Raw genomic sequence first — 22,743 nt, forward strand, 5'->3', positions numbered from 1 at the left:
GTACCAGCGGGATGTACCATGTCACTCCACAGCGGTGAGCTCGGGTTGGTGGGCTGACCCACTCTGTAACAGGCATGGGGGTGCTGTGTGGACTGGAGTGAATGCTACAGCTGTGTGGATGCTCCTACTGTATGTCATAGCGCCACACAGAGCTCTCAGAAATTGTCACTGTTTATTGAAGTAGCAAAGGTACAGAAGGACTGGAGGAATGCAGACTGTACTGAGGTAGAAGTGGAGACAGTCAGAGGCAGAGAGAGAGAGAGAGAGAGAGAGAGAGAGAGAGAGAGAGAGAGAGAGAGAGAGAGAGAGAGAGAGAGAGAGAGAGAGAGAGAGAGAGAGAGAGAGAGGACAGATCCCTGAGCAGAGACAAGCATCACAGAGGGAGGCTGTGGGAAAAACCTAATTTCCTGGTTCAGAGGCAGACACAAAGCCGAAAGTACTAGAGTTCAAGCACCACCTCACTCACTGCATTACATGTACTGTAATATGAAACAAGAGAAGACATGTTGGCTACTGTGCTGTATAAGAAATAGTGGCTGGGGCAGCATTTAAGAAAGCAACTGATTCTAATCTGTATTGCCGTCTTCATCTCCTGATAAAGCAAAGTGAGAGCTCTCCATGTAGCTTTCTTCAGATTCATCCCTGACAATCATCTACTGAGAGGGCAGAACTAAACAGCAGCTGCTAGCTAGATTGGGCCTAAAAAGGTGCCTCATCATCAACCTGTGAAAGACAAGTGCAGGACAGACAGGAGATTGTATTTGGTTGGATAGGAACAGCACAGGCTCAACTCTTCACTCGCAGATTGTCCCAGACAGTTCCTTTTTCTTTCTATCTTTCGCTCTTTCTCTCTTTCTCTCTCTATTTCTCTCTCTCACCGACTGCTACCCCCCACTTCTCTCTCTCTTTATCTCCATCTCTCTAAGCGGTGTCAGCAATACTCACTCGCTACTAAAACAGCCGTTGTTTCATCTTTCACGCAGCGGGGGTACAGAGGGAGTCACGCATGAACGACATAAAAGCTCCATCACGTCAGAGATCCTCACGCCCTCCCTCCCCTCACCACTGTCAGTCACACACACACACACACACACACACACACACACACACACACACACACACACACACACACACACACACACACACACACACACACACACACACACACACACACACACACACACACTGATGTAGGATTTTAATTTGATCCCTCTTGTTGCAGGAAATACAAACTTGTAGTGTATTCAAGGTTTAAAAAGGCTTCTAAAGTTCGTAATTTCCACTTTAAAACGTCAGACTTGATTTGCCCCAACGAAAACATTTATCAACCACTACAACAAAAAAATGGGTTGATTATAAACCACATAATAATTCACATTTCCTGTTGCTGCAGGATTATTTTCCTGCTGTTGCAAACCGGCTCAAAATAAGATCCTACATCTGTACACATACACACAAACACACACACACACACACACACCAAAGCCAGCTCTAGGGCTGGCAAAGTCGGGCATAAAATTTGTGCCCCGCCAGTTTTGTTTCCCCAGAAACATAACAAATGGGATATGAATTACAATACCGGTTTTGCCAATGTAGCGTTTTGGGCCTGCCAGTGGTGCAGACCAGGACAGAGGCTATGCCGGGTGTGCGCTCATGATCTGAAGAGGGGGGAGGGAGGGGGGATGTAATAATGTACTATTTAGTAGTTCAAATCCCTAAATGCCTTTTAATTGGGCAGAATGTCATAAGGCACTGCCTTCATTACCTTGTTCAGGAAGCTCATCGGATCCCAGCCAGGGCGGGTTCAAATGTACTTTTTTTCTCACAGAAAGGGAAAAGCTGTTCACTTTTCCAGACAGCTAATAATAGGCTAGATAGTAGCTACTAGCTTCATTAAGTTTTGGTCACCACGAGCTGAATAATTATAGCTAGCTAATCAGCATGGATATCTGAAAATGGTTGGGCACAGCCAAGAGCAAAAAAATGGAGGACCACAAAGTCGAGTGCAATGTCGAGCTCACCGAGCGGCCTGCTGGCCCGACCACCGAGGTTGAGGAGCCTAGCAGCAAATGTAATACCCGCCCATCCCCACGCTGCCTGCTGACCAACAAGATCGAGAAAAGCCAGGGCCTAGCACCAACAACAGCACTAGGATAACATCCAGTGGCGATTTTAGCATGTAAATCTTGGTGGGGCAAAAAAATTAATAAGTGGAATGCATGCCAGCAAAGCCACTACACAACACAACAATAAACAATACATTAATTGCACTATAACAGTGACAAACGGTGCCCACAAACTGTTAGGGCCTACATAAAGCTGTCCCAAAAGCAGTCCCAACATCTTACCACCGCTACACCTAGCTATCAGCGGAGCCTTGTCTGGCAGCGGAACAGTTCATTCAGCCTCATTTATTGCCTTTAAAAAAACATAGCTGGTATGGCTGACTTGCTTAAACAAATGTGGTTTCTAATGACAATTGAGATGTACAAGCTATGGCATAAGGGGACGACAAGCGGATAAGAGGCAATCTGTAATTTTGGTTAAGACATTAATGAGCTAGGACTAGGACGGACGTAACGTTAGTCAATATAACTATTTGTTTAGCGCTTTTGAAATGTACAGCGACAGAATTCAGAACATGGGCCGTTCTTACAGTGTTCTCCCTGTACACCAAGTCAGAACCGTAGGATAAATAAAGGGAGCATATACTGTAAGCAGACAATGAAAGCTCTTACAATATTCAATGATTACATTTCTCTAAAACAGGTTGTAGGCTACAGTAGAACAGTCAGAACAGTAGGCGAAATTTAGAGGGGTAAATAGACCAAATTATTAGGGTGAGGCACATGGGCTACTAACATCTTTCTACACAACATACATTTAGCATTACTTTCTTAGCTACAGTATACATATCTCCCTGGCATATTACATCACTTATGAAGCAGAATACAATACATTTTTGGACTCACATTGTTCATGCTATGCTCACTTGAACAGGAAGGTGGCGCGGCGGTCCTCCAAGTTAACAGTTGTTTTGAGTGCATCATTGACAGCCTGGCCAATGTTGAATGTTTATCATTTTAAACTTGGAAAAGAGCCCCTTAATCCCAGATTTGGGACCACACAGCCACACAGACCACACGTAGTCGTTGAATTTGTGATTTCCAAGTTGTTGTGTAATGTTTATGTCCAATGGCCGATGAGCACAGATACATTTCATCTGTAATTTTTCTTCATTATGTCTCTTCATATGACAAGGATTAAAAAGGATTTGCCAGTAGATTGGCGACTTGATTCATGATGATGACTGCTAAATAAGATTGTGAAAGTATGTTGTTGACATGATCAGTCCAATCAAAGCTACTGTAGATATAACGTGATTTGACATCATTTTATTTGTGGCCAATGACTATGAGCCTTCTTGGAAGGGCACTTCTATGGCAGCAGCCGAACGGCTAAAATTTTCAAGGTCTCTCCTCTTACACTTGGCAGTGACGTAGTCCCCATGAGTGACAGAACACTGAGCCAATCACGGTGCAACGCTCCGTATTTTCTGCTGGCTTGCCCAACCACCACAGAAAGCACTGAGCTAGGCTGGAACACCTGCATTTTGGAGCTGCTTTACTCAAGAAAACAAAAAAGAGGCCATGTTTGTATGCGGCTTTATTAACTCAATGATATATTATTTTTTACAATGTTTGTAAACTGACACGTACTGATGCCAAAATAACATGAAAAACATATATTACAACATGCTAAAAATGTGGGGCTCAAAACAAGTGTGTGTTGTTCTCGGAAATGGGCATTTCATCTTATTCACGGCAGATTCAAGTTAGCAACTGCCATGTAGGACATTACACATCAGCTACGACTGTAGAATATGCACTTAGTTTGACTTAGTTTGCTTTTCTGAAACTCTCCCATACTTAAAATATTGAGCACCTGGCGGCTTGGTTACGCTCATTGCGTATTGTCAAAAATTTGTCCGAATTGTAGCCAGTAGTTGTAATGATTGAAGTTTAAGCGATGAAGTCTGTAAGAATCTTTGATAAGCTAGTGGTGGTCATCCTCTCAAGCTGATATATGCATGTTGGTGCCCAAATGATGTTTAGGCCTACTGCAGCTACAGCTGCATTTTGGATACAAATGTGATAGTGGGGCACATATCTTTCTTGTGTTATTATATCAAGCAATGGTTGTAGATGTGTATGGCTACATTTCAGATACATTTTTGTATATTTTAACAGTAGTAGGACCAATCTACCTTGTGTTATTAGGGCTCTAAAGCAATACTGGTTTAACATTTTAAATGCCCCCTCAGGCATTTCATCCTGGAGCCAGGCCTGACACACACACACACCTTTGCCTGGATGAAGGCTTTGCACACTCTTGGCATTCTCTCAACAGCTTCATGAGGTAGTCACCTGGAATGCATTTAAATTAACATGTGTGCCTTGTTAAAAGTTAATTTGTGGAATTTCTTTCCTTCTTAATGCGTTTGAGCCAATCAGTTGTGTTGTGACAAGGTAGGGGTGGTATACAGAACTCCATATTATGGCATGAACAGCTCAAATAAGCGAAGAGAAATGGCAGTCCATCATTACTTTAAGACATGAAGGTCAGTCAATAAGAAACATTTCAAGAATTTTGAAAGTTTCTTCAAGTGCAGTCGCAAAAACAATCAGGCGCTATGATGAAACTGGCTCTTATGAGGACCGCCACAGGAAAGGAAGACCCAGAGTTACCTCTGCTGCAGAGAATGCGTTCATTAGAGTTAACTGCACCTCAAATTGCAGCCCAAATAAATGCTTCACAGAGTTCAAGTAACAGACACATCTCAACATCAACTCTTCAGAGGAGACTGCGTGAATCAGGCCTTCATGGTCAAATTGCTGCAAAGAAACCACTACTAAAGGACACCAATAAGAAGAAAAGACTTGCTTGGGCCAAGAAACACGAGATATGGACATTAGACCGGTGGAAATCTGTACTTTGGTCTGATGAGTCCAAATTTGAGATTTTTGGTTCCAACCGACGTGTCTTTGTGAGACGCAGAGTAGGTGAACGGTTGATCTCCCCATGTATGGTTCCCACCATGAAGCATGGAGGAGGAGGTGTGATGGTGTGGGGGTGCTTGCTGGTGACACTGTCAGTGGTTAAGTTAGATTTCAAGGCACACTTAACCAGCATGGCTACCACAGCATTCTGCAGTGATACTCCATCCCATCTGGTTTGCACTTAGTGGGAGTAGATATTTTTTTTCAAGACACCTCCAGGCGGTGTAAGGGCTATTTGACCAATAAGGAGAGTGATGGAGTGCTGCATCAGATGACCTGGCCTCCACAGTCACCCAACCTCAACCCAATTGAGATGGTTTGGGATGAGTTGGACCGCAGAGAGAAGGAAAAGCAGCCAAGTGCTCAGCATATGTGGGAACTCCTTCAAGACTGTTGGAAAAGCATTCCAGGTGAAGTTGGTTGAGAGAATGCCAAGCATGTGCAAAGCTGTCATCAAGGCAAAAGGTGGCTACTTTGAAGAATCTCAAATATAAAATATATTTGTTTGACACTTTTTTGGTTACTCCGTGATTCCATATGTGTTATTTCATAGTTTTGCAGTCTTCACTATTATTCTACAATGTAGAAAATAGGAAAAATAAAGAAAAACCCTGGAATGAGTAGGTGTCCAAACTTTTGACTGGTACTGAATAAAACACAGGGAAACCCCATTTTATTCTGCCCCGGGCCTTTAAAGCATGACAGTCTCTTAATGTAAGTGCATCTAATAGCATAAGAGCAGTAAGGAACGTGTGATTACTCTACTGTTGAATGTAAATGTATTAGAAATTGTATTGATTTAATTATAGAGAGCTTACTTGAAGACTGTACAATGATATGAGGACATTTATCAGTAACTGCTTCATTCTCATATGTTTATCCTTAGAGAACAGTTCGGTTACATACAGTACACACTGTACATCTCAACGTTTTAAGAAATAGACACCTACACATTACACACACACACACACACACACACACACAGAGAGTTCTGAAGTTCTATAAAAGCAGCCATCGCACGACTGCACTCTGTCGAGCTAATGAGAGAGACCATCAGCGAACTCCATTTTAATTAGAAAATCCATTAAATGATTACATTTTAATTAAACTCGTCCTATCTAATAAGGATATGATGATCTTGAGTGGATTGTGCTCTCTTAGGTTAATTTATTTATCTACGAAGTTTACCCCCGTCAGCAACCCCTTATCATTACTACACTTACAATGAATTCCAATGAGGATATGCTGCTATAGTATCAACTCAAAAGCATATAGCATCTCTGGACTAAAACAGGGTTGAAAGACAGTTCCATTGAAGGCAAACAAGTGAGTTCAATATAGTGGAGATCACCTTGTTCTTGCTTTTTGTGTGTTTGATGGTTAAAACATTGTCTGCAACCTGTACAACCATGTTGTATCACTCTGATGATTCACAGTTTCAGAAGGAAAGACAGTCTTCCACCAATCAGCACCTATGAGAAACAACACAAACCTACTTCATTTTACAGTAACACACCCACAAATCCACCACCGCACTGTATAGAAAACAACATACAGTACATCCTCATCATGGCTCTTGAATGAAGAGAACCGGCAAACAACGGTTTATGGCTGCAGGCAGGCAGGCAGCGGTGTTGAGGATCAGTGAACTCCAGGAGGGTTCTGTCTACCCCTTCCCTAATTAATACAGCCTCCAGACAGAGCTGAGCGGCTCACCACTAATGGCTTGTCAGAGGCAGCAGGCCAGGGAGCCAGTTAACACCAGCAGCCCCACGGTGGGTGATGATAGTCCACTGGGATGGAGAGAGAGAGCTTATTCAGCTCTATGGTCCTGGAGGGAACAGTTAGCTAATATACCTGAGCTGCTCTTAATGTATCTAGCTATCTAAATATTCTCTCAGTCTTGTGCCTATGCAGTGTGTATGTGTGTGTGTGTGCGTGTGTGTGCGTGCGTGCGAGTGTGCGTATGAAGGCCTGATAAAGGTATTCTGTGTGTAATTGGTGGTGGCTTCCTCCGCTCGCCTGAACTGAAAGTCATTAAGAGACAGCGGTTTTCATAAGAGGATTGTAATTGTCATCCCTTCCTCCAATCGCCACCGGCTGAGTAATTGCATTCTAGTTTGCCATACAATGCAGCAACTGAGTTCAATTCCGCAGGAAAATATTGCTTGCGTTAGCCTGACAGTTAATCCCAATGTCATTGTCCCTGTTAGGCTGTTTCCTATCATGTCCTTTCTAAATCCCCCATTTTATGCAAGCTTACAGGTTCTCCATGCCCTGGAGAGGAGCAAATGCACACACACACACACACACACACACACACACACACACACACACACACACACACACACACACACACACACACACACACACACAGACACACACACACACACACACACACACACACACACACATACAAGTACACGCACGCACACACACACAGATACACACACACACACACACACAAACAGACACACACGCGCTGGCCCTGCAGACTACACTACACAGATTAATTCTCCACATCACTCATTTAACTCCCCTTTTCTGGGGCTCTAGAGCAGTGGCCTAAGGAATGACAAATGTAATATGGATTTAGATCTGGAGCTGTTGTCTCACTGTAAAATCCAAATATCATAGCAACTATTCGCAATAAGTCTCTGAATCATATCATGACACTGTCCTCTAATTACAAAATACCAGACGAGTTCTCTGTGACTACTTCAAATCTTCCTAAAGACAGGAGAATTCAGAGCCCTGGACCCACTGGACACGGCACCAAACAATAAGGCGTCACCTTGTGGACATCTAGCACACCGCAACTAAAAACACAGGGGAGACTTTGCGCATGAAAGGTGTGATCTCGCTGGAAAGAGTGAGCGCATCGTCATTCTGCGTGTCACGAGCAGCAGTCCGGCCTAGGTCTACTATACTGTACACATTAAAACAAAATATTTTTTGTCCACAAGATGATCAAAAGATATATTAGCCCATTGAAACCTACCAATTGAGAAACATTGCCTTATAATTTAGCCTTCTATTTTGGTACAATAGTATCCGAAATCAAAGCCACGGTTTAACTTCTATGCAGATGTGCGACCCACTACTCTGCTAGTGGTGGATTCAGCTCCTCGTCTTGGCTTTAAAATACCCAACTGGGCGGGGAGAAATGTGGCATCTGCTCTCTACAACAGTAGGGGAGAAATGTTTGCTGTCTTTACTGTTCAGATCGCTGTCATGTTTGAATGAGTCTTACTCTTGTAACTGAAAGAGCATTTATTTATATTTGTAGGCTGTTATATTTAAACAACTAAAATCTGTAGGCTATATAAACGTATTTTAATTGGTTTATTTTGTTATTGACCAAGAATCCAGGTGAAAGTGTGAAGAGGATTGTTTCCCCATGATGATGAATCAGTTTAGTGTTGTTATGGTGATTATGGGTTTGCATCATCTCTACATTGCACGTGGCCAGGTGAGTACAACACGTGTTCTAGCCAACAACTACTGCTCTGGTTTTGTTTCTCTTCACTGATGACTTTTTAATGGAATATTGCCTCGATTTTTAAAATGACCACTTTTTTAAAAATGCTTGCTGCTTTAAAAAAAAAAAACGATTAATTGTAATGCAAAGACATGCACAACTATTACTGATACTAAATCCATATTGTGCATTTTTTAATAAGTGATGTCGTATTACCAAAAGGCATCTGTGGTGAAGTGAATGGATTCTATTTAGTTGAGCATTTATCCAGCTGCATAAACAAGAAGATATCCATGGCATTCTGACACCTAGGAGCTGCAAATTGTGCCAATAAAAAAAGACTGACCTCCGGGATCACCCTTGCTCTTTCCTTTTCTCTTATATCAGTGCACAGTGCTGTCATTATAGTCTAACAGTGTGATTGTGTTTGAAAAAGCTATCTAAGTTGAGGCAGAGCCACTAGAAAGTGTTCCTTACACATTTGGAGGACTTGGAGACTGTTTGTGTTTGGTCACTAATTCCTGACACACTAAATTTTCACACAGGTGGGACTTCAGTAATTGGAGCAAAACATTTCACAAGGAGCTCTGACACTGAAAACCTCACCTGTGGACTTAACACCTTTTACTCCGGTTTCAGTAAATACTACGTATACTTTTTAAAATGTTGTTTGTGTGAAGTGAGCAGCCACACACTGGTGATACCTCAGTGGGTGTTTCCCATTGAATGGAGCCAAACATGACTGTCTATAGTTTGCACTTGAAATAAAGCACATTTGACATACAGTATCCATTTTCCCCGAGAATGTGCAAGGAAAGCTATTGACATAGTCCTACGGGTTTTTAATAATATGTCTCCTACCACTGATCTGTAATTAATAATTTACTAACCTGGGTAGGTAGGTATCTCTTGTCATGTTGATTTGAATCATTGGATCCCACTACAGTGTTACTCCACAGTAAACTCATTTCATTTTTCATTCACTCACCCAAAGCATTTAGAGTCAATTCCACCCACAACTGAAATCTTAAAATTGTGGCTGTCTACTGAATGATCTGGACCATGCTATGCACCCCACAGGACTGCCCGTCAAGGCAGGAGCTGCAGAGCTCTCTGCGCCAGGTGGAGAAGTTGCTGTCAGCCCAGGAGGCCTCCTACCAGCAGAGCCTTCGCTCCCTGAGGAAGAGACTGAGTACCCTAAAGAACAGCAGTACCGTCAAACACACCACCAAGGCGCACAACGGTGAGAGAGATACAGTGACTGCTTAGTTTGTCATTTGCACATGGATGTTTTTTCTCTTTTATAATATATACTGTATATACTGTATAGTATTGCACTAGCACTTTGATAGTTACTGGACTTACCATTGCCAATGTCTTGTCTCATGCTTGTCCGTCTGAAAGTGTCATGGTTGTATTACTGTTTGTACTGTGTGTCTCTCCCTCTCCCTGTCCAGCCACCTGTCCTAAGCCTGAGAGCCTGGCTTACGGCAGGAGACTGGGGAGGGTGTTTGGTGTGGGCCACGAGGTGCACTTTGTGTGTAAGGCAGGTTATGAGCTGCTGGGGCCCCAGACCAGAGTGTGTCTGGCGTCTCTGAAGTGGAGCGGCCAGCAGCCCACATGCAGGGGTGAGTCAAAGCCCACTTATGTCTGTGTCTCTGCTCCCTCCGTGCCTAGAATGATACCATTGCATTATTCTACTATGATATGGTGCGTCATTTATTACTGTAGGTAATATTCAACACTACTGGAGTACTATCTCTGTGTATGAGTGGGGAGCCCCTTGTTTTATACTGTACTGTAACATGTGTAGACTCTGTCTCATTGCTCTTACTTGCTCTGCTTAGTGGTGTAATATTTCTGGTCCCTTAATGTTCCCCAGTCTTAAACACTGTGAGCAACATCCCCACCGCCCTACCCACGCCGTCCTACTTCTCCTCCCCCTCCACTTTATCCTCATCCATCTCCACGTCCTCCCCGTCCTCTGCCCCCCTCTCGTCCTTCGTTCGTCCATCCCGCTGCACCCAGTTCCAGGGCTCCTCCCACTGCATCTGTGATGCAGGCTTCACCATAAGCGGCCGCGACAGCGACATCTGCACAGGTCAGTACGGCCGAACCTTACCTACGGCCAAACCTTACCATGGGCTCCTTTAATTCATGTGTTTCCCTTTTAAGAATCAATCGGTTCTTAGAACCAGATTATCCTAGATCTGTATGTCATGGGATTTTATATAGGAGTGCGGTCAGTGTACAGTTGTGATTTTGGAAGTGGACCCAATACATCAGAGCTTACAAAATATGTAGCATGGAGTTTTTTCTATATATACTGAACAAAAATATAAACACAACATGCAACAATTTCAAAGAGTTTACTGAGTTACAGTTCATATAAAGAAATCAGTCAATTGAAATACATTCATTAGGCCCTAATCTATAGATTTCACATGACTGGGAATACTGTTGATTACAGATACCTTAATTAAAAGGTAGGGGCTTGGATCCAAAAAACAGTCAGTATCTGGTGTGACCACCATTTGCCTCATGCAGCGCGACACATCTCCTTCACATAGAGTTGACCAGGCTGTTGATTGTGGCCTGTGCAACGTTGTCCCACTCCTCTTTAATGGCTGTGCGAAGTTGCTAGATATTGGCGGGAACTGGAACACGCTTACATACACGACAATCCAGAGCATCCCAACCATGCCCAATGGGTGACATGTCTGGTGAGTATGCAGGCCATGGAAGAACTAGGACATTTTCAGCTTCCAGGAATTGTGTACAGATCCTTGCAACATGGGGCCGTGCATTATCATGCTGAAACATGAGGTGATGGCGTCGGATGAATGGCACGACAATGGGCCTCAGGATCTTGTCACGGTATCACTGTGCATTCAAATTGCCATCAATAAAATACAATTGTGTTTGTTGTCCATAGCTTATGCCTGCCGATACCATAACCCCACCGCCACCATGGGGCACTCTGTTCACAACGTTGACATCAGCAAACCGCTCACCCACACAACGCCATACACGTGGTCTGTGGGGCCGGTTGGACATCATGCCAAATCTCTAAAACAACGTTGAAGGTGGCTTTTGGTAGAGAAATTAACATTACATTCTCTGGCAACAGCTCTGGTGGACATTCCTGCAGTCAGCATGCCAATTGCACGCTCCCTCGAAACTTGAAACATCTGTGGCATTGTGTTGTGTGACAACAAAACTGCACAAATTAGAGTGGCCTTTTATTGTCCCCAGCACAAGGTGCACCTGTGTAATGATCATGCTGTTTAATCAGCTTCTTGATATGCCACACCTGTCAGGTGGATGGATTATCTTGGCAAAGAATAAATGCTTTCTAACAGTGATGTAAACTACTTTGTGCACAACATTTGAGAGAAATAAAAAAAAATGTGCGCATGGAACATTTCGGAGATCTTTAATTTCAGCTTATGAAACCAACACTTTACATGCTGTATTTATATTTTTGTTCACTGTATATCAGTGATATATTGAGGAACTGTGTTTCAGACATGGATGAGTGTCAGCTGTTTCCGCTGGCACAGCCTGGGCGCCTGTGTATGCACACCTGTATCAACACCCCCGGCAGCTACCACTGTGTGTGCCCTCGCGGCTACAACCTGGCCAGAGACCACCGCAGCTGCAAAGGTCAGGACCACAGACCAGACCATTCCACCAATAAGAGCTACCACAGTACCTTGGCCTTAGCCAGTGGTTGTTACAGGGAGATTGTATTTTGATACCAACTCTGATATTTAGCTCTACTAGTGTCCATGGCTTTTGTTGCTTTGTAATTGCAATGGGAACTAATGGTAACTCTGTATTATATGATAAAGTCTTTCCAGTAAAACTGAAGCTTTGGAGATGTGCCGTGGGCTCAGTGGGGACCAGACTTGGTTACTTGTGTTTCTTTTCTCCCCCCCTCCACCTCTGGATAGATATTGACGAGTGTGAGAGCAGACTTCACAACTGCACCCTGGACCAGGTGTGTGTGAATACGTACGGGGGGTTCCAGTGTGTGCAAGTGGAGTGTCCTCGCATCACAAACGCCACGTACATCAAGACCTCTCCTATGTGAGTAACTGCTGTAACAAAAACACCACTTATATCCGATCTGGTGTCACTACGCTTCCTGTTTAAACCAAATCATGTTATGGTTTTGCACTAAGAGACAAAGCTACACTGATTCAATGAAGGAGGAGATTCCCTACACTCTCAATCATTTTAAAACAAACATACAATTTAGCTGTTTCTGTGGAGAGAGAAAAACGCTTTCATTTCATTGTCACCACAGTGCAGCTCCACCCATCATTTGGCTCACATAACCTCATTCACCCAAATTACCCCTTGCACTAGACAATTATTTTTTTATTGCTCATACAAATAACTACTACAATTAAGACAGATATACAATAGAAAACAACATTATTACAGTGGTTTGAGGAGGTGAGTTTGGATTTATTTCTCAGTTATATTTACTGGATGAAACAAGAAGAACCATCCTCTCACCCTATTCCTGACCCTCCTCTTCCTCTGTCCCTGTCCCAGGCGGTGTGAGAGGAACCCGTGTGTGGTGGGGGACAAGGCCTGCACCCAGGCTCCCAACTCCGTCTCCTTCCACTTCATGCCCGTGGTCTCCAACATGTCCGCACCAAGGGTGCTCTTCCGGGTGTCTGCGGCCCGTGTGCTGGGTGACACACTGCGCTTCGGCCTGCTGGGGAGTCGCGGCCGCAGCCACTTTAGCATGCAGCGCTCTGGCAGGCAGACGGGCACCCTGCTCCTGGTGAGCCCTGTGCAGGGCCCAGCTACACTGGAGGCAGAGGTAGAGATGAGCGAGCTGGAGCGACAAGCCCTGCTGGGACGCTACCTCACCAAGGTCACCCTTTTCGTCTCCCCCTACGGTTTCTAGAGTGATGGAAAGGGAGAACGGAGGAGGAGGAAGAAGGGAGGAGGGGGTGATGAGAGAGCACTGTCAGGTGTGGAACTGGAGGAGCGAATCGAACCACTGGGAGAGCATTGTGGATAATGGTGAAGGGGAGGCCTCTGTGTAGATGGGTGTGGGTTTTTTCTGTCCTTTACAGAAAGTCCTGAACCAGCCATACTGTTAATGTGGATGCGTTTTTCTCCCTTTGTCTGTCGGTAGAGGGATCATAGTAAATAGTGGTTTATAAACACTCCTCGGGCTTTAGGCTGCTCTCTTGTTATCACCTTGGCGAATTTGAGGTATTTGTATGAATAAACCAGAATGGTTCGTTGTGTTTAATTTCAGTGGGGAATACAATGTGTTTCTTTGGGCTATGGAATCTGTAGCTCTAATATCAAAGGTAGACCACCACATCAGCTATAATGCACATACATGAGAAATGTATTAAGAATTTCAGTATTTTAGTGGTATACGTCTATATTTATAGTTTTGTACATGTTCGGTTTTGTGTAAGGTATTTGTGATTGCAGATCCTCTTCAAACTATATGTACTGTACCTTTTTTCTTAATTTCTCAGTTGTTACCATTTTGGTTTATTGGATATTCTCTGAATAGTTCATAGAACAAAAATGGATCCATTACCAATAGAGCATGTAATGCTTCACTGTGCATGTAATCAAGCATCATATTGTATGCCAGGGCAACATGGATGACACACTTGTCCCACTCACAAGGCTATTGGGGCTGTCTTGGCCAGCTGATCGATGAGCGTTCAATTAAATCGTTCCACCATCCCATCACATTGCAGATGATAGGGGCTGGTCCTGGTTTCTTAACTCCCAGCAACTGGCAAATGTCTCCATCTACCATCCAAAGAACACTCAAAGTACAATATCTAAAAAGTCCTATACAGTGCACCTGATCCTTACAGAGTGTAAACTACCTATCCATCCACTCATGTATGCAGAGGAAGGCAGAGTGGGGTGGTTTTGAACTAGGCTGGAAAAAATGTAACACTCCAGTGTCAGACAGCAGACACAGGATCGGTCCCAGTCTCTGGCCTCCACACTGTCATCTATCCATCCATCTGACCATGACTGGATGCAGCTGGAAATAACTCCAACATGCGTGTATATGCGCACACACACACACACACACACACACACACACACACACACACACACACACACATCCAGAATGTCACAGGTCAGTACTTCAGATGGTCACGAGGCTAGTCTACATGGGGAATAGGACATCATTTATGTCTGTGTACTCTGCATAAGACCCTTCTTTGTAGAAATGATTTTATCAGGAGCTGTATTATCCAACTCTGACTACTGGGGCAGGTTGAGGTTGGACACATGAAGGGTTAACCACATGCAAGCAGACTAGTAGAGCACAAAACAAAGAAGCATGTTCCCTCCAGACATGTAGTTCACTAATCATATTTAAACATTTTAGTAATTCAGCAGACACTCGTATAGGAAGCAGCAATGTTTTGGTTATTGGCCCAATAATCCTAACCACTAGTCTACCTAGCCACCTCATGGCCTGAGACCACCTCTGGCATATGGTATGTCTGAGTATTCATCCTGAATGTAGTTAGCTACTTTGAATGGCCAAGTCTAGTATAGCTAGGCCCAGAGTAAGCTGGCATGCAGATGGGAGAAAAAAAAAGAAGCTGTTTCACTCAGGCATTCTCAATTAGTCTACTGAAGCGGTGATCACTGGGTGTGCTTCAGAATTGTTTATCAAACCTGGCTACTCGTAGCCATAGACTAGAGGATTTGTGTGCTAAGGGCTGGAATGAACACAGATCCTTCCTTGTTTGGAACCTAATCTGAGTGGTAATGTAGGTTAGTGTATGGATTCTTCTAGGAGACTGGTCCCAGCCCTATAACCTCCCTCCTGTCCTGACTCCTGTCAGTCCTGTGCCTACAAAACAGTGGACAACATTATAAAAACCGGCAGACTTTATTAACAAATTGTCCAACTTCATCGGTATAGGACAGAACTCAAAACCAGGGAAATGCACTGTTATTCTGTTACATGGCATAATCAGAGATGAAAGCAAAGGACCTCCATACATTTATACACAAGAACATAATTACAAAACATATTTTTCATCATAATCTTAATCATATGTTATAGTGTTTGTTATAGTAATTAAATTTTGACTGGATGAAAGCTTTTGACAGACAAAAATAACAGTAAGTATTGATAGATTGAACTACTCAACAGAATTCAATGCCGTCTTGGTAGCACAAGACAGGAGCGCTGGTAAAAAAAAAAAACGGAACAATTGCAACGTGTTCTCCCAAACTAGGTGCCTTTGATGGAGTGTTTCCCTTTCCCAAGTCTGGGGTGTGACAGCTTTGAGGGGCGTATGTACACACACACACACCTCTGCTCAGTTTGAAGGGGAGTTAGGAGTAGGCTAGGGGCTTCTAGTGTATATATATATATATATATATATATATATATATATATATATATATATATATATATATATATATATATATATATATATATATATATATATATATATATATATATATATAATGTATGTGGGGGATCCCCATCTGGGATTTTCAGAGTAGGCACACATTGACAAATCTACCTTTTGCATGGTTACAGCGGAGGCCATTTAAATTACATTTATCAATTGTTTTTACAAGCAAGGAGGGAAGCGCTCACAGCTCACACCAATTCAAGAACAAGGCAATGACATAGTAGCAATGAGGGGAAAACTCTAAAGACTCATTTACATGGCATGACAGTTTGTTTTGAGAAAGAGATTGTTGAATCATCGTGAGAACGCATTTGAACTCCTCCTCCTTGAGAAGGCTTTCCTCTGTTCGGTTTGGATTGGTTAAAGTTTAGATCCCACCTGAACAAGTACTTTAGAGTTCAGTAACTAAAACCGAGCCAAGATGCTCCTGAAGTGACAACATCCAGCCCCTCCCCAAACTCATCCCCACCACCACCACCCGCTTCCCTTAACCTAGCCTCAGCTACCAGGCTTCGCTCAAAGGTAAGGTGAAAGGCTGTGGCTACTCTTAACCTGGTCTAACAACAGGGTACTTCACAGGCAATGAAGAAAAAGGCAACAAGAGAACAATCAAATCAAAAAAGGGCTCACCAACTTTGACCATTAGTAAACAAATAAATAAGGCTATGACCAAACAATATCAATATCTCTCTCTCTATATATATATATATATATATATATATATATATATATATATATATATATATATATATATATATATGGGTATATATATATATATATATATATATATATATATATATATATATATATATATATATATATATATAGAATAACAGAAAAATGTGCAACGGTTCCAGTATCCTTTCAAACAAAATCTTCACATCTCTATAAGCGTTAATCTGTATTGTATATCTTTATTTGTTTTTCATTTGTTTTTCATTATTCTTGGCCCTTTGTACCACCAACCATTCTTCAATACCAATACCCATGGTTTAAACCTGCTACCCTACAGGTTTCACTCCTTGAAAACTAAATGAGACACTTGTTCGAAGACCGTTTTCCAAAGGAGACTTATCTTTCTGCACAATCCGTCAGTGTTGTGTCCACTCAAGACAAATTAGACCCAGCTCTCTGTCAAATGCTCACTGTTAACGGAGTACCGTGAGAGAAATGTGTGTGAATGCCAGTCTGTTTGATGCAAACCGTTTCTCTACCATACCACCGATTAAGTTAGCATCATGCTAACCCTACCACAGGCCAAGCATGGAGTGACTGGAGTACCGTTTCAGACTGTACTATCTAAGCAGGCATCCTTGCCACTGGAGCCATCTATGATACACTGCCAGGTCTATCAGCATAATCACGAATAGATTAATCAATATAATTATCATCAGCTTTAAGGAGTGTAAGACTGATATAATATACTGTAGGCTACAGGACTCCTCTCCCATGAGGCTCAGTCAGTGGAGGACAGTTCAACGCCACACCTGGCAGTCCCATGGCAAATCAGTGAATCTAATACCCATCGGCAACCTGAAGTCTGTCAACCACCTCGTCCTCTCAGAAGAACAAAAATATAATAGAAAAACAGCATTAATACTCCTCTTTCACAACTGACACACACACACACACACACACACACACACACACACACACACACACACACACACACACACACACACACACACACACACACACACACACACACACACACACACACACACACACACACACACACACACACACACACACACACACACACACACAAATAGTATCAGTACTGAAATCATTGAAAGCCTCTCAGGCAGGCCATAAGTAAGGAGAGGTTCTTTCTCACATAATAACTCTTCATGCTTACTGAGAACCCACCTCCCCTTCTGACCCACCAACCCCCCACAAATGCAACATTTCTTAAAAGAAAAATAAATATTGCATCTAAATGAGGCGAAAAAAGAAAAAAAAACACTGCAAAAGAAACCAAAAGCAGAATCCAAATCAATAAATAATGCTTATGGCCTAGCAGGCTGGCCTAGCCCGGCGGTACAGGTCTGTTAGCGTTAGCTGGTTAGCAGTGGAGCGATAGAGGACTAAGAGGTGGCGGCATCGTCCTTCTAGACGTCTCCTGTAGAACATAACGTGAAGACTTGGCTTTCATCAGTCAGACACTGGAGTGGAGTTGGAGGGGTTATGTGTCGGTCTCACAGTTGGGGCATGTGGGCTCTCACACCAGTAAAACTGGGAGACCAACCACCATAGGGGAGTGTGGGTAATGTAGGCCAGGCCCCAAAGTGGCCCTCCGACGACATAGCGATGATGACAGGGAAGCTTGAATGGCTTCCCCATAGAGCCCAGTCTCAGGGAGTGACGTAGAGGAGGCTTGGGGGGTAAAAGAGGGGGAGAGAAAGTAGGGGAAGATGGTTTGTACATGGAGTCAGGCTGAGGTGGGGGCAGTTGGGGCTATGCTGAGGGAGGGCCCTGTCCAGGTTTTTTTTTTTGCTGTTGGGGCCCTCTGAGGCCCCCCTCTCTACCTGTTCTTCTGCTCCTGCATTACTCGCTTGGTGATGCGGCCGCACAGCAGGCCGAACAGGAAGAGAACGCACACGCCCAGGCCAATCATAGCCAGGATGTAGTTCTTGGAGGGTGAGGTCATCACCTGCATGGCCAGGTCTGAGAATCCTTCGGCCGGGGCCACCTGGGAGGGACAGAGGGGAGCAGGTGTGGGTGTCAATCAAATTATGGAAAATTAGAGAGGTTTCAATGTGAAATTGTGTGAGTTCAATGCTAGACCATAGGAGGGTAAGCATCCACTGTAGTGTTGCACGGTATACCAGTACCGAAGTAATATCCCCGTACCAAAACCTCATGATACCAACATTTTTGAATACCATAGTACTGTTTCATATGGTACTAAATACTTTTTCAGCCCTACCGATCTAAAGAACCTGCTGGCACCTGTTATAAAATGTGTATAAAGTCAGTTTTGTTTAAAAATTCTGTTGAATTTCAGCAACAGCCACTAGCCTCCGGTATGCACAGCTCTAATAACATCCCCTTTACTTTCATGCGCATATCACGTGTGGCAGCTGTAAATCAGCCAGCTGCATCCCCTACCAGCCCTCACTCACCTGCTTCTCTCAGCATCCCCTACCAGCCCTCACTCACCTGCTTCTCTCAGCATCCCCTACCAGCCCTCACTCACCTGCTTCTCTCAGCATCCCCTACCAGCCCTCACTCACCTGCTTCTCTCAGCATCCCCTACCAGCCCTCACTCACCTGCTTCTCTCAGCATCCCCTACCAGCCCTCACTCACCTGCTTCTCTCAGCATCCCCTTCCAGCCCTCACTTGCGTGCTTCTCTCAGCATCCCCTACCAGCCCTCACGTGCTTCTCTCAGCATCCCCTACCAGCCCTCACTCACTCACGTGCTTCTCTCAGCATCCCCTACCGGCCCTCACTCACCTGCTTCTCTCAGCCTGCTCTTCATGCTCATCTATTCCTCCATCAGTTTTGTTAAACATCATTTAGCCACGATGGTGAGCGGGGATGCAGACCCAGACCCTGATGACTCTTCTGTTAGATTTGTACATGTGTTACATTGGAGCAGCGTGCAAAGCGAGCAATGTGGATACATGGTTATTTCATCGCCTGTTATAACCAAGACCACAGACTAGTCTGTGAGCAGAGCGAAGTTAGAGCGGAACACGCCCAATTTCACCGGCGCACGCAGCGAGATTCCCAAAAGGATGGAGTGTCGGCCTTTTCCAATTTCGCTCCAGTAGAACTCACTTCAGGAGCTCAGGGCATGCCCGGCCCAGTATGCATTTGTAGTCTACTTGTGTGCTGCTATAGCCCCTTGCTTTCGCTACCGTCATGGAGTTCACTAAATATTTTCATAAAGAAACTGATAGACCACACAGGTGCTAAATCAAGGTGACTTACAAAGATCAGGACCAAGAGCAAGAGAGGGAGTGTAGTGATGTAGTGTCCACAACTAAAGAATCATTGTGGAATCTGAAAAGACACCTATCCCGAAAGCATGATGGTGTACTTACTACGTGCACATGCTAAAAGAAAGGAATGAGGTGGGTAGATAACTAAGTGTGTCATTGCCTAAAATCCTTTGGGCCTACCTACAGAAAAAAAATAAAACAACTCTGCATCTCTGCCCAGCCTGGCAAGAGTGGCCAAAAGGGTGTTTTGCATCCCCAGTGGCTCTGCAAGTAAGGAGAGGATATTCTCCGCTGCTGGCCGGCTCTCCAGGCACCATCGCATGAGACTGAAGCCAACGAAATGTTGTTTAAATGCTGAGCGCTTTATGTCCCTACCAGCCTATTGGGTCACACTCACAAATGCATTTCTTTGTAGGCTATAGCCTTGAAGTAATACAGCCTAAATAATACATTTGTGTTCCTTCTTAGGCTCCCTGTCTGGCTCCTGACCTATTTAGAGTGTTTATATGCTGTTTAATCTGAAATTATGTTTGCTTCTTACATTCACCTTTTCATGTTTATTCAAATACTTTTAATTCAAGTCCATATGGTTTGGTTTCAATACTTCAAAACCAAATGGTAGGTCCAGGTAGTCACAAAAATAGATGGGTGTTAGTTAGATTTCCAACCGCTCAACTCCGCTCACATGCTCTAGTCTGCAGCTTTACAGCAGAGGAAACGTCTCGTCTCTAGTCGAAACGGTGAAAAAAATATGAGCCCTATTACTAGAGGTGCCTTTTTCCTTTCTATCTGGATTCGGGCGCATTTTATATAAATTTCACAAACCATGTCGCGGCGCCGTTTTTAAACTAATCCCGGGTCGCTAATTATTGGTGTTGTTACCTAGATGGCTAACAACCTGGTAAATTGACAGTAGGTTTAGGCACATTTGAAGAAAGGAAAATGGTCTGCTACTCGTGAGATGTGCTTGAAAAAGGTAGGATTCCTATAGGCCTAATGTAAAAATCTATTTCTGGTGCTACTTAAATTCAGTTTGTGTGTGTGTTTATGAGAGTCAGGGAGACAGAGAGAGTGTGTGAGGAAGGGAGTGTGTGTGTCTCCGTTAACTGAAGAGTAAAGGTTTCATGCAGCGTTTTCCCCTTACTGACACAATGACATTCAGATCATTATGCATGTTTATCACAGGTTGGTGGCACCTTAACTGGGGAGGACGGGCTCGTGGTCATGGCTGGAGCGGAATGCTATCAAAGACATGGTTTCTATGTGTTTGATGCCATTTGCGCCATTCTAGCCATCATTATGATCCGTCCTCCATTCAGCAGCCTCCACTGATGTACAGTTGAAGTTGGGAGTTTACATACACCTTAGCCAAATACATTTAAACTCAGTTTTTCACAATTCCTGACATTTAATCCAAGTAAAATTTCCCCGTCTTAGGTCAGTTAGGATCACCACTTCATTTTAAGAATGCGAGATGTCAGAATAATAGTAGAGAGAATTATTTATTTCAGCTTATATTTCTTTCATCACATTCCCAGTGGGTCAGAAGTTTACATACACTCAATTAGTATTTGGTAGCATTGCCTTTAAATGATTTAACTTGGGTCAAATGTTTCAGGTAGCCTTCCACAAGCTTCCCACAATAAGTTGGGTGAAGTTTGGCCCATTCCTCCTGACAGAGCTGGTGTAACTGAGTCAGGTTTGTAGGCCTCCTTTCTCTCACACGCTTTTTCAGTTCTGCCCACAAATTTTCTATAGGATTGAGGTCAGGGCTTTGTGATGGCCACTCCAATACTTTGTTGTCCTTAAGCCATTTTGCCACAACTTTGGAAGTATGCTCGTGGTTGTTGTCCATTTGGAAGACCCATTTGTGAACAAGCTTTAACTTCCTGACTGATGTCTTGAGATGTTGCTTCAATATAATTGACCTCCCTTATCCTACCTCATTTGCACACACTGTATATACTTGTTCTCAACTAACATACCTGGTTAAATAAAGGTTAAATAAAATAAAAAATAATATCCACAATTTTCCTCCCTCATGATGCCATCTATTTTTTGAAGTGCAACAGTCCCTCTTGCAGCAAAGCACCCCCACAACATGATGCTGTCACTCCCGTGCTTCACGGTTGGGATGGTGATCTTCGGCTTGCAAACGTCCCCCCTTTTCCTCCAAACATAACGATGGTCATTATGGCCAAACAGTTCTATTTTTGTTTCATCAGACGAGAGGACATTTCTCCAAAAAGTACAATCTTTGTCCCCATGTGCAATTGTAAACCATAGCCTGGCTTTTTTTAAACGGCGGTTTTGGAGCAGTGGCTTCTTCCTTGCTGAGCAGCCTTTCAGGTTATGTCAATATAGGACTCGTTTTACTGTGGATATAGATACTTTTGTACCTGTTTCCTCCAGCATCTTCACAAGGTCCTTTGCTGTTGTTCTGGGATTGATTTGCACTTTTCGCAACAAAGTACGTTCATCTCTAGGAGACAAAACGCGTCTCCTTCCTGAGTGGTATGACGGCTGCATGGTCCCATGGTGTTTATATTTGCGTACTATCGTTTGTACAGATAGAAAGAGAGCATCAAAGGAAAGAAAGGTGGTACCGTCAGGCGTTTGGAAATTGCTCCAAAGGATGAACCAGACAGACCTGTTAATGTTTCTTTAAGAAGCCCTCCTGTTCTCCACTGAGTGTGTGGACAGGTGTCTTTTATACAGGTAACGAGTTCAAACAGGTGCAGTTAACTTTTTATGGCTGCAGGGGCAGTATTGAGTAGCTTGGATGAAAGGTGCCCATTT

General features: G+C 43.6%; 2 protein-coding genes across 2 annotated transcripts in view; one reads left to right on the forward strand and one right to left on the reverse strand.

The window, feature by feature from the left end:
* The first annotated feature begins 9,603 nt into the window (after positions 1-9,603).
* Positions 9,604-13,468, forward strand: LOC120066592 (fibulin-7-like). Its single transcript, XM_039018015.1, has 6 exons — positions 9,604-9,784; positions 9,999-10,169; positions 10,424-10,642; positions 12,070-12,207; positions 12,498-12,633; positions 13,108-13,468. Exons 1-6 carry the CDS (start codon positions 9,604-9,606, stop codon positions 13,466-13,468), a joined length of 1,206 nt encoding a protein of 401 aa, XP_038873943.1.
* Positions 13,469-17,682: 4,214 nt separating this feature from the next.
* The window catches only part of LOC120066139 (Golgi apparatus protein 1-like), a 50,298-nt gene continuing 45,237 nt past the window's right edge, over positions 17,683-22,743 (reverse strand). The window contains exon 25 of the mRNA XM_039017281.1: positions 17,683-18,687. Coding sequence (XP_038873209.1) covers positions 18,520-18,687 — 168 coding nt within the window. The 3' untranslated portion in view covers positions 17,683-18,519. The remainder of the gene's footprint in view (positions 18,688-22,743) is intronic.

This window comes from Salvelinus namaycush, chromosome 21 (genome assembly GCF_016432855.1).
Source record: "Salvelinus namaycush isolate Seneca chromosome 21, SaNama_1.0, whole genome shotgun sequence".
NCBI classification, from domain to species: Eukaryota; Metazoa; Chordata; class Actinopteri; order Salmoniformes; family Salmonidae; genus Salvelinus; species Salvelinus namaycush.

Coding starts and splice junctions, on each gene's coding strand:
- LOC120066592 (XM_039018015.1), top strand. CDS start 9,604: ATGCTATGCACCCCACAGGACTGCCCGTCAAGGCAGGAGCTGCAGAGC. Junction 12,208..12,497: donor AGACCACCGCAGCTGCAAAG/GTCAGGACCACA, acceptor ACCTCTGGATAG/ATATTGACGAGTGTGAGAGC. Junction 12,634..13,107: donor TACATCAAGACCTCTCCTAT/GTGAGTAACTGC, acceptor TCCCTGTCCCAG/GCGGTGTGAGAGGAACCCGT.